The sequence below is a fragment of the Gavia stellata genome, chromosome 7 (assembly GCF_030936135.1).
Source record: "Gavia stellata isolate bGavSte3 chromosome 7, bGavSte3.hap2, whole genome shotgun sequence".
Lineage (NCBI taxonomy): Eukaryota > Metazoa > Chordata > Aves > Gaviiformes > Gaviidae > Gavia > Gavia stellata.
Genome location: NC_082600.1, coordinates 19,546,222 through 19,566,603, shown reverse-complemented (window position 1 = coordinate 19,566,603; position 20,382 = coordinate 19,546,222). Strand labels below are relative to the sequence as shown.

The window sequence follows — 20,382 nt, the reverse complement described above, 5'->3', positions numbered from 1 at the left end:
GAGAATAAATCTTAAGTAGCACTATTTTAATCAAATGACTCATGATATATTCAACACCAGAATCTCTGATATCATCACAAAAAATCTACTTAAACGACAACACTGCAAAAGCAATTCATTTGAGTGGCAGCAAGGAGAACGCATATAAGCTAATTGCAAGAATACCCTTACCTGATAATCTTATTTCAGAAAAGGTTTAATTTCTCAAAGAGCCACATTTTCATGTTCATTCTCAAAATCTGATGCACATCTCAACTAGTTCCAAGGCAGAAGTATTTAGCCAGCAATATATCCCCCATAAAGAAACATACAGAGTCAGCAAATATTCACCCCCAAGATTCATTAAAAATATTTTAAATTATGGAAGAACTAAAAGACTATAATACATACTACATATATACACACACATACACAAACACAAACTGTGTTAGACTGACCTTGCAGTTTATTAAGAAAAAAAATAAAAATTTAAAGTTAAAGAAAAAAGTAATTACTAGTTGCAGATTGATATGGATATCAGGCCTGTAAGATAAATAAGAGATTTCATACCAGCAATTTATACCAAATTTCCACTTAATTTGTGAGGCAGAAAAATATAATTGGGGGTTAAAACCTTCCTTTCACTACTGCCTTTTTCATGAATACACATTCATAGTAATACACATAAGTAAGAATTCAGCAAGTCATTAGAATATTCTAAAGTACACACTTGCTGAAAAACAATGGATTAAAAATATAAATTATTCTTTGCTTCTTTATTCTTTCTGTATAAATGCAAGCACATTAAGCCATTGCATCATACCAGCTAATACTTATGGAGAAAAAGGCAAGCAATTCTTATTGTTTATAGCACACAGGATGGTTTATGTGGACTTCTAAATCCATCAAAACTTGACATTTGTATACAGACAGTTTTAAAGCAATGTTTTCAAGTGTTAACATAAGCTATACCTCTTTCTTAAATTACTTTTTTACTGTCAGTGTAAGAATAATCAAGACAACAACAAGGAAAGGCTCAGAGGTAAAAAATAATTAATGATTTGAATAAATTTGACTGCATTCTTGCATGATATATGTCTAATGACCTCTTTCCTCTGCACTTTTTATTCTTAAGATAGTCTTTAGATTTAATCTTCCTAAAGAATTTGGAGGCAGAACTCTCACTGTGGAGGTATCTGTTCATATGAATTAAAATTTGGGATGTGGCAAAGTCAGAAGGGCATATAGCTCCAGCAGCTAATAACAAAAAAAAAGTGCCAAGCAAAAACCTTAACAAAGATCAAATAATAGCATTCTGAACAAGCATTTCCAATTTCTATTGTCCACCACCAAACTGTCAAAGATAAGGAAAGATAACAGAGAAGGCCTCAAATATCAGACAGGCAAGAATCTTTAATGAACTTTTTTCAACAATATTATTTCCCCAAGAACAAGTTCCCTATCCCATTAAACAAGTGAGTGACATGATAAACAAGAAAGGCAGAAAGTGACAGGGGACAGTAAGTTGCATCTTAAAACATACCTTCTATCAGCATTTTGCTTTTGTGCCTTTTTTGCTTTTTTACCTTTAGCTTTTTTAAAAAAGTAAATGTTATTATAGTAGATAGGTATGGCAGGCAATACATGCCTAACTTTTTCTTCTTTTTTAAAGAAAGTAAGTTGTTAGATGAAGGCTATCATATGTAAGACAATCTACCACTGGATAAGCATGCCATTCATTTTTTATTATTACAAAAATTGAGAAATTATTTTCCTCAAAATTGCTTTGAAGGCACTGCTGAAGTCAGATGAAGTCAGAACGATTAACCAATAGCTGCCTGGACCATCATCTTACTTCCTTCTTTCCTTCTTAAATACAGGATTGCATTTGCTATTCTCTCCAGTTATACTGAACCACCTGACATTAGTTGCAGCAAGAATCTTTGCTACTGATCTCCAATTTAATGTCCAGATTCTTTCAGAATTCTCTGATGGATGAATGGGATGAATTTGCCCAGGTTCCAGGGTCTTAGATTGAACACTGTCCCCTCTTTTCAGTCTGCTCTTCAGAAATCAGAAAAATAATTTCCTATTTCCAAACTCTGACTCCGATTAGCCATCCTACCTTCCATTCAGTATTCATCTTAGTTGTCCTCAGCAGAAACTGAAGTAAAATATTAATTGGAGTTTGGAATTATTTTTAGACACTCCCTAATTTTGGCTCACTCTCCTGAGCACAGTAACTCCGCTTCTTTCTTTCCCCTCCTTTTATGAGAGAAGAATATTTTATATTTCCTTCAATATGCTTTGAAAGATCTAACTGAATTTCAGTCTCAACTTTATCAGAATACTTTCTGACCTCTTAGATAGAACTTCATTATAACTTCTTGTATAACAAGATTTTTGAGCTGATATTTAAATCTGACATTCATTCTACCGATTTTCTTCCCTTCATATGAATATAACTTTCAGATTCTAAGCATCTTCCACATATAAGGAGAATATCCTTCCCATATAAGCACTTAATTCCAAAAGATCATGTATAAAATATTTTCTTTTTTATATGGCAGTTAATATTCTTGTTTCTAGTTATTTTTTGTCTTCATTAATGGACTGTGGTTCAAGCAGTAGACCGAATTATATTGGGGCACATGCTCAGGAATGACTTGCATTGTCTCTTCTTAAGCACAGTTGAAAGACTGTATGAAAGTAGCATTTATTAAAATCAGAAGCAGCAACAGTTGAGTAGGAAAAAAGGAATAATCTATGTGTAGAAAAGAATGCACTCTACCTTAATGGGTTATTTATTTTAAGAACACATTCATAAAGAAAGAAGCAAATAAGCCAAGTGGGTATGCATAAACCAAACACAGCCACCTTCTTTTGTTGTTCCTTTCATGGCTTTGGGAAGAATGAGACTACTTTGCCATAAAGTAACCTTGTTCTATAGAACAAACACTAGTTTTCTATGTCACAGGAAAAAAAGCTTGAACTACATAGGAGGGTCAGCTGGAAACATTACTTCAGTGGACAGGAAATCTGAAAATTCCAAATTAGCAAGACTATACAGTAACAGCAGGAGAAAAGGACTTAAACAAAAAGAGACTGGAATTTCAGAAAATATGTATCAAGTAGAACATGGACAAGTCATAGAAGTCAAGTAAGCAATAATATGCTCCCAGAGCAACAAGTACATTATTAATAGCTTTATTAACAGTGGCATACTGTCATGTATTTTGTTTTACCGATGTAAAGTGTTACTGATTTCTTCAATGGGGAACTTTATTCTATTAATAGCTCCTTAATGCAATGTAAAAGGATCCAACTCAGGTTAAAAGGCTACTAACTCAGATTTTTGCTCCCTGGTCTTTTCCTGGGAGACTCAGGTCAAAAGAAGAATGCGTATATTATGATATTATTTTAACACCAAAAAGCAAAATATAACAAGCATGCTTGTTACAGGAACATGTACAGGTACATGCATGTGTACAGGAACAAAGAGACAAAGAAATGCAAAAAAGAAAGAAATGCAAATTAAAGAAAATAATAAATATGAAATTATGCTAAGCCATAGCATGAAGAAAATGTTATCACAAAAAAAAAAATCACTTCCACAAGAGAAACATCAGTATACAAGGACACTATTCCTAATAATCTTATTTTTTTATCTCTTTAAAAATAAAACTTAAAAATGAAAATTTAAATAAACCTTCACTGCTGTTACCTGAAAAAACCCACCACCAAGCCTATACGAAACTACCACAATTACATATACTTAAGCAAGGTATCATTTAACTTAACATATTTTGAGTATCTTTAGTTATTCCAGTTGCTTCATAGCAGACTATATTTAAAATATTGTAATTAGTTAAAATAGCATCTACAGTCATCACTTAATGTGACTGACGTTTTCAATATATTCTGCCTCACATTACTGTAGATCATTTAAGTATCTAATGGTTTGAAAACACTTTGCATGCTGCATAACTCCACAGTGGAGAATTTTAAAACAGCATCACAGCTTTTATTTAGCTTTAGCTATATTACAGTAATACCAGTAATACCTAAAAGCTCACACCAGGATAAGGCTTTCACTGCTAGAGTAAACATAGCTCTTGCCTAAAAGTACACATGTAAACAGAAGCCATCAGATGCCTTCTTCCTCATTTTTCTTTAAATTCCTCACAAAAAAGCAACAGGATCCCTTTTGTCTCTGTGAATCACTTTGTCTAAGATGACCTCAACACCCAGCCCCATCTTCAACTTCATAGAATTTACTAGTATAAAAGAACAGAAAAGATCTCAGAATTGTCAAAAAACCCCAACACCCTGAAAACAAAAAATCCATGGTTCTCTCTTATCACCCTGCCCTGTCACTAATAGAGATAAAATGGTTGTTTGGAGAGGTCTCTAGGTTCTAGTAATCACCCTGCCTTCCCCATAGACCCCAACTAAAAATGAAGAAAAAAAATATATAAAACCCCATCCCAATAAAACAACCCCCCAAACCCCCCCCCGCCTTGAAAATACTTGAAATATTTCAAATTTCTGAAATAATGAAATTATCCTTTTTTTTTCTGGCTGAAAGGTAAATGGCATCTAATAAGCCCCTGCAACTTGCAACCTAGCAGTTACTGTTTAGCAGGACAGCATTTGGCTTCACCATAATCAGATTGCCAACTATACATAGATAGAAATTAGTTAGATATACAATAAAGAAAATATTCTCTTTTCTTATTCTAATAGAATAAAAACTACAGAACAAGATAATTCAGACTCTTACGTATCAATACGGAAGGCATGCAAATATCTTCTGTACTTTTTCCTCATTTTTTGTGAGAGCAAGCCTAAGGACAACTGAAACGCAGACAAGTAGTTTTGTACAAGAGAGTACAAGTTCTAAATGAGGCCTTACTCTTGTACAGTATTATTTAAGACAAGTCTGCAATAAGAGCCTGCTATTCCAAATATCTCTGATTTATGTTATTGTGATTATAGACAGTTTTCTTCATGCTTCTTCTCATTCCCCCTCGTAAACATAAGTTCTGGTACAAAGAACTGAGAAGTCAGACTAGTGATACTCACTCCTCCAACCCCAATTCAAGTATGAGAACAAGAAGTTGCAGGCCTAAACAGGACCCCACAACTCATGACACAACACATTTAAGATCTTGTAGAAACATTTGCATGCAAACAGATGGTCAGAGTCTTACAAGTTTTTGAAAAATAATCTCTCTGCTACGGAAATTGTGGGGCAAAAAGCAAGGAACATTGTACAAAAGAAGCATACAGTCAGTAAGACAGCTAAATAACTGAATGTATAGCCCCAGACTTTTCACATGCAGCAGATACTGCAAGGTCTACGGCATTTAAGTTGGTTTTCCATACTTAAGACGGAGTGCTTGCACAATAATTCTTGTTATTGACAAGGCAGTTATAGAACTTCCCAAAACTAAGTTTTTACAAAGGGGTTTGTATGTTATTAAACTAACAGCACCAAAGTCAATTTGCACAAGTTCTCTGTGGTTCTGTAACTGTAGGCCCAATACTCAAAAAATTTATTTCACAGTAGAACATTTCAGGATCATCTTAGCCAAATGGCCAATATGTTACTTCAGTTTCTGTTCTGCTCTGTTGAGTCAATGAAAAGGACACAAACTCTTCTGACCGTAACAATTAGAAATACACTGCAAGTCAAGATGGTGTTCAGAGCTGCATCAAAATTTTGTTGGATGATATTTACAAAAGTGCCTTAACACAGGTATATCCTATTGGGAAATAATGTTCTTTCAGAAACCTCTTGCAAGAAAGAGAGGGGATTTTTGCTTATTGCAATCCCCAGAATGCTTCTCAAGCTAGGAAATTAAACATCCTCTGCAAAAACATCTAGGAAGGTTGCAGAATCTCTACTACTGTAGGCTTTTAAGAATGAATCGTTGTCAGGGATGATGCAGGTGTAACTGACCATGTCTTGGGCCAAGCAATTAGAGACCTCTTCAAGTCCATTCCAGTCCTGTTTCCAGCTATTCCATGTTGCTGCAAACACTGACAATTCACAGATGGACACTACCCCAAAAGCAAACAGAACTAGCTCCATTCTGGTCAGGCCATTTGCATTTAATGCTGTCCAGTAATTGGCAAGCAGCAAACTCTGACACACCTAGTGCACTAGTCTTAGCTGTGATAAGCTTAAGACTGAAGAAAGCTTCTTGACTGCCCTGATGGTCTAGATTTCTGAAGCCATACCCCCAGGCTATGATTGAAATTACATATTAAAAAACTACAACTAGCATCTCCTTGACAAAAAAAAAAATACTACTCTTCCTATAAATGCCAATCCAAGGACACCTTGGGTATCCTGCAATCTCAAAGTTTGCAAGAATCTTTTAGTCAGTTCTTGAAATAGTTTGAAGTCTACCTTCATGATTATCCCAATCTATTCAACACTGCCTCTAATGTTAATATTGAAAAAAAAAAAATGCGTAAAACCACTAAGAATAAAAGCCATTACTTTTGGTCTGTGTATGGGCCTGTGTGTGTCCCTTTAACAAAGGAGAAACAAAGCTTTTTTGTTGGTTACAGTCAGCCATCCTACGACATCCTAAAAATCTCCAACATTGTGCTGAAATCCACAATACAACAGTCAACATTTTCCATCTTAATTACTGGGATTTGAATAGGACAGAAAAAGACTAGCAGAGCCAATGCCAACTCTAAAACATATAGTTAAAGACTGGAGCATCCTATTCAATAATACACTAAAGTTAGTGGTTTTTTCCAGAATTTATGAAAACATAGTCTGAAAATTTAATGAAATCATCAAGATCATGCCTTAATTTAGATCAGATTTTTCACAAACTGTATTAATTGTCACAAATCTCAAGCCATTTATTTTCCACTTTTTGAAAAAGTGCATCTTCAAAAGTGCTGTAAGCTAGAACATGTGACCTCCAATTTTGCGCAACATTTGTGAGAAAAAAGTGAGGAAAATTATTCTATGCAATACAAAAGTGATATATCTTCCTAAAGAATGTTCCAATTACCAAAACTATGCTTAAGAGTAATGCTTCCAACATTCAACTTAGAAAAATAGTGCATCTTACCCCCTGTTCCAAGAACTTTCAGGAGTTCGAAGTTTTCAATGCCAACTTTCTCCGCATGGCCTGTCAAATTTGCTGAAGGAAAAAAAACACACACATCAGATATGTAGTACACTGAAACATCATTCTGACATATTACTACAGCTTCAGTAAAAACAAGTTAGCAGATGAACGAAATAAGCAGCACTAAAAGGACATTCCAGTTGCATACTGTATTCTTCTAATTTGAAAAGCAAGGGAGAGCAATTTTCTTGCTGCCATCGGTATTCCCAGAGGTATAAAAGAATAATAATTGAAGCCCATCTAGCTTGTATACACTATCTTTCATCCTATCACTGTGCACCTCTAAAAACAGCCTAATCTCTAATTGCATAGATACAAAGAGCAATCAGGTCATCCCTTAGCCCTAGCACCCTGAATAATCTCATTTTCTTGGATTATATGGTGCTTGGGATGACATAAGCAGAGCTCCAATGACTATTCATGCATTTAACACAGGATTACTAAACCTACGAAGACTCTCCACTACTATTGAGTAGAAAAGACCTTGAGTCTACACAACCAACAAGTCTGGAAAAATCTAAGCTCCTACAAAGTTGTTTCATTTGTTGGGGAGTTTGGGAGGAGGAAGCTCTACGTTTATACAAATCTATACCACTATTTTTTTTTTTAACTAACAGACATTTTTCTAAGCAGGGAAGTAAAGAGCCCTATTTAAAAAAGGAATTGTGGTGGTTTGGTTTGTTGTTAATTTGGGTTTTTTTTCTTTTATAGGCTGCTTAAAAGAATGCCTTAAGCAGTTCCCATTTTTTCCATCTTTCATTCCTATCATAATATTATCCATCCATTTGCACAAATATGACTGCAGGCCATTCAGCAAAGCTGCTCATTGAAATGATCCAGGTTAAAAGCAGTAAGGGAAAAAAGTAGCTAAGTTTGATTACTCTTAACGAAGTTCAGTTCCTGATACACTTTAATGAGCAGCTGCATAAGCAGTTTTACTAGTATAATTAAGGATGCAGCATCAAGCAGCAGAAGCTGCATAAGAAGGCACGGCTGCTAAAAGAATGCCTCTCAAAGAGCAACTTCAAGCCAAACCGTATGTCTAAAGGCTAGTAAGAAAAAAAAAAAAAGAGGCTTAGGAAAGATGTGCAAGAAGCTTGCAGTAGTAGCACCACAGATTTCAAATACAAAGATCTCAATCAAAACAGGAAGACTCTTTGATAGGAGATGCTGAAATTAACTTACTCCATTCAACAGAAATTCTCATTTGGTTTGATATTTCTAAGAAACTTTATCAAGACAGTGTGCTTTCTGAATTAATTATCAAAACGTATAGTTAATATCCATTCACAGAACTGCAGTAAGTCAACAACTCAAAACAAACAGAAAACTTAAAGCTTCAGAAAGACATCTCTCTGCAAAGGAGGAACAAGTATAAAAAAATCCAAACACTAAATAAATGAAAAAGAAAATTCGTGATTTATTCCAACAATCCTAGGAATCTGTACACATAAACAAAATGCATCTAGTTGGGAAAGGGTAACATTAGTGCTCTCATGCAAGGCACTGATGAAATCTCATCTAAAATACTATTTTCAATTCTTATCATTCATCTTTATGAGGGATTAATCAAACTTGGAATAAATGCAGAGAAACCACTTCAAATTACTGGGAGATTAGAAAGTCTAGAAGAACTTTCAGGATTTTTTTCTTGTACAAACAGAAGTAAATATGACAAAGATTTTTGGAAATCTGAGGGAATCTACAAGCTATCCTTATGCTACATGTGGGGAAAAAAACCCCAAAACACACAGCACAGTGAAATTATTATTAGAGAAATATTACTTTTGTGATCAGTTCCATTTTAATAACGTATACTAGGCAGGACAGTACCGAAATCATTAACAAATCAATGAGGCAATATGCACCACATGAGTTGAACTGAAGCTTGCTGCACTCTTTTTCACTGCAAATAGAACAAATACTGTTGCTAGTGCTACATCACAGACATCGCTGAAGTCAGCAGTAAGGAAAATGCACTCATGTGCCAAGAAAGGAATAGCAGCAGGTAACACAAATCCGGGTCCTGCACTTCAGTCACAACAACCCCATGCAACGCTACAGGCTTGGGGAAGAGTGGCTGGAAAGCTGCCCTGCAGAAAAGGACCTGGGGGTGTTGGTCGACAGCCGGCTGAATATGAGCCAGGAGCGTGCCCAGGTGGCCAAGAAGGCCAACAGCATCCTGGCCTATATCAGAAATAGTGTGGCCAGCAGGAGTAGGGAGGTGATCGGGCCCCGTACTCGGGCACTGGTGAGGCCGCACCTCGAATCCTGTGTTCAGTTTTGGGCCCCTCACTACAAGAAGGACATTGAGGTGCTGGAGTATGTCCAGAGAAGGGCAACGAAGCTGGTGAGCGGTCTGGAGCACAAATGTTATGAGGAGTGGCTGAGGGAACTGGGGTTGTTCAGCCTGGAGAAGAGGAAGCTGAGGGGAGACCTTACCACTCTCTACAACTACATAAAAGGAGGTTGTAACGAGGTGGGTGTCAGTCTCTTTTCCCAGGTAACAACCAATAGGATGAGAGGAAATGGCCTGAAGTTGTGCCAGGGGAGGTTCAGATTGGATATTAGGAAAAACTTCTTCACAGAAAGGGTTATCAAGCACTGGAACAGGCTGCCCAGGGAAGTGGTGGAGTCACCCTCACTGGAGGTGTTCAAGGAACGAGTGGACACAGCATTGTGGGACATGGGTTAGTGGGCATGGTGGTGTTGGGTTGATGGTTGGACTTGATGATCTTACAGGTCTTTTCCAACCTTAGTGATTCTGTGATTCTAGACTGAGTTAGTATCTATATAATTACAGTACTTTGTGTTACAGTCAGAAAGTAGTCTGTCTTGAAGCAACTTAATATTACATATTACTCTTCTTAACAAGTACAGAGAATGGTACTCAGTGTATACAGTTTCAAAACAGCGTCTTTCCTGCCAGGGACAGGAGGGGTCAGGGACCATCCTAAAGAGACCAGGGCTAGAGTGTCCACAGTTTTAATGAAGCAGTGTATATCACTGAAGAGATTCAGGACATAGAACTCTGGATACTAGCTAAGTAAGTGCTGAACTTAGAGTGGGAAGAAATTTTTCACTGAGAAATCCACTGATTTGGATCTTCCATTATGGAGTACTCCATAAAGGTTTTACCATCTCACATCCTTTAAGAGCTGTCAGCAGAAGGCTTTTCAGTTAAACACCCTTCTGGAAAGCAGAACAGTCATTTAATCCTGCCATATTCTTGGAACTGAATAGGAAGACTGAAAGTGGAACACAGAGAAAGACTGCATCTCCAGTACCACGCTGAAGATATGTAGTTCTGGCTATAGTCCTAAAAAGATATCAAGTCCTAAACTCAATCCATTAATCTAAACTGTACCATAAACTCAAATTAACTTGTATTCTACATTCAATAACATTAGTAAAATCCTTCCCACTTTCATGAGCTTACACAGTAAAAAGCTGAGTGATACCTAGTTTGAATTATGATGTACTTGTTTCACTGTGAGCCGTAATTTTGCACTATCCACTTAATCCCATTTTTACTTCCATTTAGGATGTTTAATTGCCTTATCCTAAAAAAAAGTATTTAAATATCTTGAAGGTTATTGTAATATTATTTTCGTAGCAAAAATAAAAAAAAGCATATTATCACTGTAAAATAAGTCCCACCTCATTCTTTTTGCATTATACTGAGGAAAAAAGCTGTCCCGCAAGTTCAGATACCTAAAAGGTGCTGCATAACACAGAGGTATGATAGAACAGTTGAGACATACAAACTCTCTCTCTTAGAATTACTCCCTATAAAGCAAAAAGTAGAAATATCCTTAATTAAAAAAAAAATCTTCAAAGCTACAAGAAAGATTAACAATTTCCATAAAGTTGTTCTTGCAGTGTTGGTACAGCTGGCAATGGCTTGCTCCAACAGCCTCAGTTGCTGCACTCAGTCCATCTCTGAAGTCATACTCCAAGAAAAGCAAGCTGAAGAGCTTGTGTCTGTGCCACATTCTTTCCAATGACACTGCTAAAGCAGTTTTTTGTCTTCATCTGCTGAAACCAGGCACAGCACTTTTCAACATTCTAGCCGAGATGAGGTGCAGTTGCTCCAGAACTAAAGTCGTCATACTGACATTTCCTTCAACTTGCTTTCAGGAGCATAAATCCCCAAAGATCAAGTCATTTTATTCACCAGTCGCTCCCAGAAACCCAGATGACCACTGCTGGAGGACCTTTCACAAAGAACGCTTTCCGCAATTACAAGACAACTGTTCCAAGTTTGAGAGGCTTTAAAGGTTTGCAACAAGAAGGTTACTGCTACTACCACTGACAGAACAGTGAAAGGCTTCTCCCACCTCAGACATCACCATGCTAGTATTGGTATCAGAACCTGACCCAACAATTGCCTGTGCAACTTGCATGAAGACAACGTATCTGTCAAGAGTGCAGCAGGATGTACACTCTAGCATCTAGCTAGCAGTATTTCCAACAAATAGTACCGTAACATTTCAGTGTATGCAAAGATGCCATTCAGAAACAGCAGTTTTGGGAAAGCTCTTAAATTAAGAGTTGAGCGCAAGGAAAGCAGTTTTGGAAACAGAAAATTTACTTCTCCATGCCCTTTTTCTTCAAGTCTGTTGACACATCAGTTGAAGAGTACCAAGTAAAGGAACTAAGCTTGGACAGGAAGAAAGTACTGCCCAAGTCAACAGGACGAGAGTTTCTCCACAAATGATCTGAAGCTACACATGACACAGCAGTATAAAGTACAGTGGTACATCATGAAAAAAAGCAGTAAGCTGACGGCACCTTCTAGGACACAAGTTAACTGCATAGGTGCACAATTAGGAAAAGCTTCCATTTACTGATTTTCTACTGTAGTCCACAGTAATCAGCATTGGACCAACACAGTAAGAAGGAGAGTATGTAGCTGAGGGCAACAGCGAGATACAACAGATCAACCCAGAAACAAAGACTAAAGGGAAAGGCCAAGACATCATGGCACCCATAAAAACAAAGAGGAAATACTGGTATTGGTCTCAATTATCATCTCTGAAGGCAAAAAGAAAGCAAATATCTAGAAATATTCCCACTACAAAGACAAACTTCCACATGCAGGGACACCAATGCATGGAGATCAGTATTGTCGTTCTCAGTCCCCTGGAAGTAGGACAGTCTGTTTAACTCTGGGAACCAGAACGAAGTATTTCTGCTTGATGGAGGATCTCCAGATGACATGAAACATGACTGTCACCTGCACTATACCTCAACTTTGAGACAGCCAAGTGTGAACTAAGAACTGTGCAAGCTGGCATGGTGTAATGACTATTTGCTTTTAATTGTACTTTTATGACCTTAAGAAATAATATTTCAACAGTGGCTGTTTTCAAGTTAAAATGTGCTATGTCCAGTTTCTGGACTCCATTGCAGACAGGTTTTGAAGCAGACAAATGAAACTAGAGCTTCCTCTACTGAACTAGATCAAGCAACCTTCAAAGACAAGCTTTGCCTGAAAGCTGCAACTTGTCTCTGCTATTCTTTGCAACATGAGACCAGCTCTGCTGTTTTATTGAGCAGAACAATGAACCTCAGACAGTTTAAAGCAGAATAGAGAAAGTAAGAAGGAAGACAGGACAGAAGGCATTCTGTAATATTTCAAACTATTAGGTGTCCAATGCCTGGTACCAAGATCAACTTGATTCTAACTTGTTACTTCAGAAAATGGCCCATCTCCACCCACCTAACAGATCTACTTTTTTAAGTCATAGCAACAAAGCAGAGATGCTGTTTTCAAAGTTATATGAACACAAACTTGAGATTATCCCTTACTCAGAGTGAAGAGTGGGTGTTTCTCCTTGAAATTAAGCAAAACTAGCACATTCATTTCTGGGAAAGAAAAGGGAAAAAACCCACCACGTAACAGAAACCACACAACTATTGTTCGTTAAGACACTGAAGAAAATGCATCTAGGATGTTATACTGTTTTTCTGCTATACATATTTGTTTTTCTGCTATATATAAAATCATACTTCGATTGTAACTGGTTACAGCAACCGAGAACTATTTGTGAAGGGAAGTGAAAAATATTCCACAGTCCTTGAAATCTGACAGACCATCACCAACTAGTAATTGCCAGGTCACTGAACAAGAGTACCATTTAATCAGGACAGGGAACTATCTTACAAACTTAAAATGGAATTTAAAAAGCATACCATCTCAAGGACTACCTGCATTTTTCTTAGGCCAAAGAACTTAGACCAAAAATAAAACATGAACACAGTTCTGAACTCACAACAAAGAAGAGAAAATGCAATTCCTGTTACTCTGAACTCTAGGATCACAACTAAGATAACTGGGGTGATAACTGTTCATTCTCTATAATACTAGATGCTTACAGAGAAGACCATCTGAACTGAAAAAAAAAAATTCTAGATCTCCCAAAGCTGCTGATCCCATTCTAGAAGGCCTGGAAGCCAAAACTTTACACAGCCAAAGATGACAAAGACCTCTGAAGTACTAGCTAAGCAGAATAAAGTATGTGGAAATTCAGAAGCATGAAATGCTGTGGGGAACACAACAGGAAACTATCATTACCATTATGAAAATAGACTGAAGCTGCGGAAGACTATCCCACCAAAGTTATAATTTGCACATCAGAAACTGAAATAAAGATAAAAAAGTGCAGGCATTTGAGATTAACAATCCAGACTCACAATAGTCTGGATTGGAAAATGCTCTATGTTAAGATCCATTTGCATTCATTAGCAGTAGCCCTTTTGCTATTACAGAGGCAATTTTGCTATGAGGTTTGTCATTACTGTGAGATGAATCACTATGAGGTCACCAAGATTCAACACAGAAGCACCTCCATGGTTAGCTAGAAGCTTAACGAGCAGTAACACTACACATCACATAATAGCCAAAAAACCCCAAATTGTAATTAGGCAAGATTCTAATGAATAAAGTTGTTACAGACAATCTAACGCTGAACAGAGTTGAAACAGTCAGATCAAAATAACAGATAAAATCAGTAAAACGCTTCCAAAAAATACACTTTATTCAATCACAGGCACTTCGGACACTATATGCATGTAGATTAATTTATCAACAAAGGAAGAACAACTGATAATTTAAATGGTGATGGAAGGTATTTACATATTAGTTTATGCAGACGTTAACCAGGAAACTTCAGAATTATCCTCTCTCAGGTAAAGCTTTTTTAAGCATCTGTCCAAGCCAGCATAAAATATTTACAGACGCCAACAAAAAATGGGAAGAGGAAACAGTCACAATAGATCCGAAAACAAAACACAAATAAAGCGACTGTGCAAAACATGAGTCCTTCATAAACCAGGTAATCTGCCTATCTCCAGAATGAGTCAGAAGCAAAGAAATCTTAGAGTTTGCACCTCATCATTAGGATCGTATAGTGGTTAAAAAAGAGAGAGGGGGAGAGGGGGGGAGAGAGAGAGAGAGAGAAAGAAAGTTGACCACAAGATATCAAATGATGCCAATCAATGAAGGGGATCCAACAGAAATATTTACATGAAGGATATAGCCTGGGTATCTGAGGGTGTGATTGGCAGCTTTCTCATATGTTTAAGCAACTCTGGCGAGTGTTTTCTGAATTGCTCCTGAATAAAATCATAAAGTGCATTAAAGTGGCATATAAGTCTCCTTACTGTTTTGTGGAATCCAGCATGAGCTTTTAAACCATAACATTTAGAATACATTGGAACAAAGCTAAACAACAGGCTGACAAAGACTGCAACTACTAGTCCTCACATATTAGACATTTTATAGAATACCACTGAAGCAATGAGAGCAAAATGAGCAATGGTACCAGACCCTTCTACCAATCATTTTAGCCAGGCTTGTTAGATTCCAAGGCCAGGGCGGGGGGGTGGTGTGGTGGGGTGCCGCAGAACCAAAGAAAAGATCAATAGCCGTTCTCCTCCTTCATAATCAAAGCTTATCGTAATCAAAGTTACCAAAAGATAAATAACAATAAATTCCTAGACTACAAAACATTTTTAAAAGTACTGATTCTTTACAAGAGTAAAATCCAGAGATTTAAGTTGTATTAAGGATGATTCATAAACTTACTCTCTTAAAACACTCTTTATACTTCCCACAGCAATGAGAGCACGTATACTTTAGTGCTCAAAAGAGAAAAGTAGAAGTAAAAGCAATACAAACTTTGAAACATTCAACTATCTCCTGATCTCTAAACAATATACAGAATTAGTACGTAGAGTCAAATAAGAAAATGTGTGTCTTACAGAAAATATAATTTTAAAAGTATCTTTAAACTTCCATAAGAACATTTCCTTTTAAAAATAAAAAATAGAATACTGTAGAGGTGCCAGGTGTTGCTCCACAGCGAAAGTTGAATTCTCCATTTAATGCATGATTCATCATGTTTTTTGGCCGTAGGAATTTTCACAATGCCTTACTATATAACATGAACCTTACATTTTACAAATAAATCCATTCTAGTTTAAAGTTCTCATTCAAGAAGGGGTAACTAAGAATTTGCAGTATTAAACCCTTCAAATAGTCCATGTATTTATTGCCTGAAGCTTTTTGTAGTTTTATACTGAATTATAAGTTAGACTACTTGACTCAAGCAGAAGTTCCAAAGTCTTCTGCCTGTGGAGCCCTGCAGCCCACTGCTACTTTGACTTCTGGGCAATACATGCCTTTTTCACATGTCACATGTTACAGTCAGACAAACTGCAAACTAAAGCAAGTTCTTTGGCCGAAAGTTTGTGGTAGCATTAAATGAATCCAGTATTCTTTTCAAAACGGGCTTGCCAAAAAGAAAAGAACAACCTCTTAAAGCAAAACAAACAACATGGCCTATCACCCATACATTCATGGAACGTCTCAGAAGTTCCCTTCAAGATCCCAGTTTTGCTAATCTCTGCCTCTCACTGGGCAAAGCAGGGAGTGCACATGCATGCTGCAAGATGGGCAACCTCCTACCTAGTCAAGTACACTGAAGGTTCAGGATCCTTTGATCCTTATTTTTTTCCCCAAAAACAAGAGCTATGACAGAAGCCTGGGGGAGGGGGGGAATTTCACAGTTAACAGTTCTATTTCCTTCTTATCTTTCTACATCGCAAGTCTTTCCCTCTCTGCCCATATCCTTCCCTATCACACAAAATTTTTTCTCTAATAGGCTTTACATTTGCCATTGTTCAGTACCACGGCATTACCAGGAAACAGAAAATGTGTAACTCATTAGGTCTCCAAAAAGATTAGAAATTGTACTAACTGAGGTTAGCCTTCAAAAACCCAAAACTTTTTCCTTTACAAGATTCCAGAAACAGATGCTGCAGAAAATTTCATTTTTTCTTATTTTCACTGGAATGCTTCAGTGGGAATCAGAGACAGTCACCACTTCCTACCATTTGATCTTTGGCATATTTTTTCTTCTACTTCCTGAAGAGAGAAGGTGATTCCACTTTCCCCAAAAACTCATTTCCTTCCCAACATGAGAAAAGAAAGATGGTGACTATTCCGAAGCAGCTGAATTGCGAGGTTTCTATCAAAGAAGAAATTATTTGTGTGACAGGAAAAAAGGGCGGGGGGGGGGGGGGGGGGGGGGGGGAAGTTGCTAAATATATTAGGAGAAAATAATTATTAACTGAAATGTGTTCTAAAAGTCACTGCTGTGTCTCATCCAACTGAAGGAACAATCATTGAAGCACATGCACGCTTACAGTTTCCCCAGCAGTAGGGGGACATTCTGATTCTTTGGATCATTAAAATAAAATATATATACACAGAGCAGTGCCCAGTATTTGTAATACAGCAAATCACACAGCATCTCACAGAAGCACTCAAGTGTTATGCACCACAGCTCCTATCACAGACCCAATCCACATGCCTATGAAGTAATGTTTTTTCAGCAACTGCTTTTTGGTCAGACAACAGAGGAGTTTCAGAATATGGGCCCTAAGAATATGGGATATAGAGCTAAAATTAAGATTGACCCTACATATCAAAGCCACCACTGTAATTTCAAAGTCAAAGTTTAAAAGCAGTCAAACCATGGTATGATAGGGTTAACAATCTGCTGGGAGCTGCATAGAAATAGCATTGCATATGCTCTAACTGTGCATTTTCATATGCCGCAATACTTGCTTGAAGGTAACAACAATTATCTGTTTCATTCTTGAAAATACTAATTCCATCTTAAATTCAAGTTTTATAGTATGTTCACTTTCTCACTTAACCGTAATCAATGCCTGTCTGTAAGTCATTTAATATTTTTAGAGCAATTCCAAGACCCAAGTAATTGCAGATACAAAGTATAACTGTAGGTTCACCTGCATTTAGCTGATTTGAATATGTAATTCTTTGTACTTTGAGTTCGTTATCAAGAGGTTCAAGCAACAACTTCCACAATATGAAAATGAGACACTCCCTTCTCAAAGAAGCCACTATTTCTACCACAATAGTACAGTCTTTCAAGGCACTGTGGAGACTGACCTCTTTTTCATCTGCCAACTGACAGCTATTTTCGATATGTAATTCTAAATCATTCAATTAGTCACAGAGCTAGCAACATCAAAGAAAGAACAGAGAGGAGGGGAACACTAGAATCTAAACAAATTGCACATTAAAAGGATATTAATGCTATACAACATCAGTATTTAAGAGCAACAAAAATCCTCTGGCTTCAATTCTAGTTCTTGCACATCCCCTCACCCTCTTTCCCAAAATGAAGCAAAAGTAAATAACCATGCTGCATGCTTTAAAACTGTGGTGGGTTGACCCTAGCCAGCAGCTAGGCACCCACACAGCCAGACCCAGTACAAAAACAAAAAGAAAAATATCTGAAGTATCCTATAGATTATTTATGTATTCCTATATCAACTGAAGCTGACGGCAATTTTTCTCCTCAAATTATTGTATCTCTGTGCATTGTGTAGAGACAAGTTCTGAAACAGTATCTTGATATGTCTTGCATAGCGATGACACTATTGACACCTTCAGGAGTAGGAGTCTCCCAAGAGTACATGACAGAGCAGCTCCCTCCTCCACCCTAATGCTCCAGAAATAGACCAGCCATTGCTAGAAAGCATTTTTCAGAAAGCAGAGTTTTCTAAATACTTAATAAGGAGAAGAGAATGAGGAGGGGAGAAGCAACCGATTCCTATTAAGCTGAATTTCAGAAGCTTAAAAAGACACAAACAAGGTTGAAAATTTTTAAAAAAATTTTTAAATTAAAAGCAAGTATCGGTATTTCCTGCATCAATAAAGCATCAATCAGGATCAAAATGAAAATTGCTTATTACGCTGTATTAGACAGCTCTTTGTCTAGTTTGTATGAATGTGTTTATTACTCAAACTATCTTTAAGTAACTATCCCACAGGGATATGTGCTGCCTCAACTTTTATAAAAGAAATCTAGACACAGCTAGGTAAATATATAGAATAAATGTGTTCAACTTCCTTTCCCCTTACCCCTTTTTCTCCTGCACACTGAAATCTAGCAACACGCAACGAGACAAGTATGTTTTCCACCAGCTCTTTTGCTTCTTTCAAGAAAGAAGGAAACTACAGTCCCTCTGGTTTCTGCGTAACTATCAGGAAGAGTGCCTTTTTTTTTTTTTTTTTAAGCTGCAGTGATAGCTACGTTCCGCTGGGGCACCTCCACTGAGCCCCTAGACCCGAGTGACAGGGGGACAGAAGGCTGAACGTGACCAAAGAGACCCAGCACCACCACCTGCCTTCCCCAGCGGCCCATTAGAGAAAGTCAACTACATTAAGCCGGGGGGCGGTTCTCGCAAACTTTTGTGACGAGCAGCATCATATACTTACTTTTACTTCATCACGGAGAAAAAAGAAGATGCGAGAAAAGGAATTAAGGACATGGGTTAATAGCACCTCCATCGTTATTAAATACAGAGAATATACATCCTGATTATGTTTTACATGCACTGCTAAATTAACAGTAAAATATAGATTTACTACGGTATTCAAGTTGCCTGGAAACTTCTGAGAAGCACAGACTCCCTATTAAAAATATATAAAGATCTTCCCCAACACAGCAATCTAAGACAGAGCATTTCTGCTGTTTCTTGAAAGATCATATACATCTCACGTGTGGAACTACTTCTCCAGAGGGTCTTCAGGTAACTGCTGAGCTACAAGAAGATTCATAGACTGAAAAGCCAGACAAATCCGCGGTTCCATGTTGGCATACTCCCCTCCCTACAATTTTGGCATTTCACCGAGGTCAGAGAAAAGCTGTCACATTTAGGACTGTAACAAACAGCCCGCCCCCCTCGACATAGCCATAAAAGTCACACAATTAAAAAAAAAAAAAAAAAGAATGGCTAACCCTTATGTCCTTCAAAAGCGTCAAATACCACTAGGGAAGTGGGACAGGGGAGCCAAACACGCAGCAGAAGTCCAGCTGAAATACTTTTTTCAGAAATAAAAGAAGGGACCCCCGCCCCCATCTTAGACGCTCCTGCCCATGTCTTTCAGTTCATCCTCTTTTTTTTTTTTCCCCATCACCGAGATTTCCCTACTGGTCCCGATCAACTCTCTTGAACCTCCTTCCTCAGTACTTCCCGAAGTCCCGGCAGCCGGGACCCCCTCCACGCTTCCCGCCGCCCTCCCCTCAGCGTCCCTCCGTCGACACCCCCCCGCCATGACCTCCCCCGGTCGCCCCGGCCCCCCAGGGCCCGCCCCGCTCACCGTTCCTCAGCTCGTGCTTGACGGTGAGGAGCGGCAGCTCCCCTTCCTCCGGCGGGCCCGAGGGTCCCTCCATGTTCTCACAGGAAGGCGCTCCCCCGCCTCTGCCGCTCCCCGTGTGTGTGAGCGCGGAGGCGGGGGCACGTCACCTGGCCTGAGGCGGATTTTATTTTCCAGGGGCGCTCCGGGGGAGAGGAGCCATGCAGGCGCGCTGGGGGCGGCTGTTCTCCCCTCCGCCTCGGGGAAAGCGGAAAAAAAACCCCACACCACCCAACAACAAACAGTTATGAAGATACAAGGAGGCACACGCACGTCGGCTTCCCTCCCCCGGCCCTCAGAGCCAGCCCATGTCCTTGCGGCTCCCCTCCCCCTTGCTCCGGCCGCCCTCCCCGCCCAACAGCAGGGAGCCGAGCCGAGCCGAGCCCAGCGCGGCCCAGCCGGGATAGGCTGAGCGAGACGGGAGGAGGGGGCGCCGTGAGGAGCGGCTCCTACTCAGTCGCTCGCGCCCCCTCCCTCCTTCCCTCCCCCCGCCGATCG

The 20,382-nt window shown here is 38.5% G+C and overlaps 1 protein-coding gene across 1 annotated transcript in view; it reads right to left on the bottom strand.

The window, feature by feature from the left end:
- The window catches only part of RPS6KA5 (ribosomal protein S6 kinase A5), a 78,985-nt gene extending 58,833 nt beyond the window's left edge, over positions 1-20,152 (bottom strand). The window contains exons 1-2 of the mRNA XM_059819879.1: positions 19,849-20,152; positions 7,083-7,154 (exon numbers count right to left, since the gene is read on the bottom strand). Of these exons, the coding sequence (XP_059675862.1) occupies positions 7,083-7,154; positions 19,849-19,921 (145 nt within the window). The 5' untranslated portion in view covers positions 19,922-20,152. The remainder of the gene's footprint in view (positions 1-7,082; positions 7,155-19,848) is intronic.
- Positions 20,153-20,382: the final 230 nt, after the last annotated feature.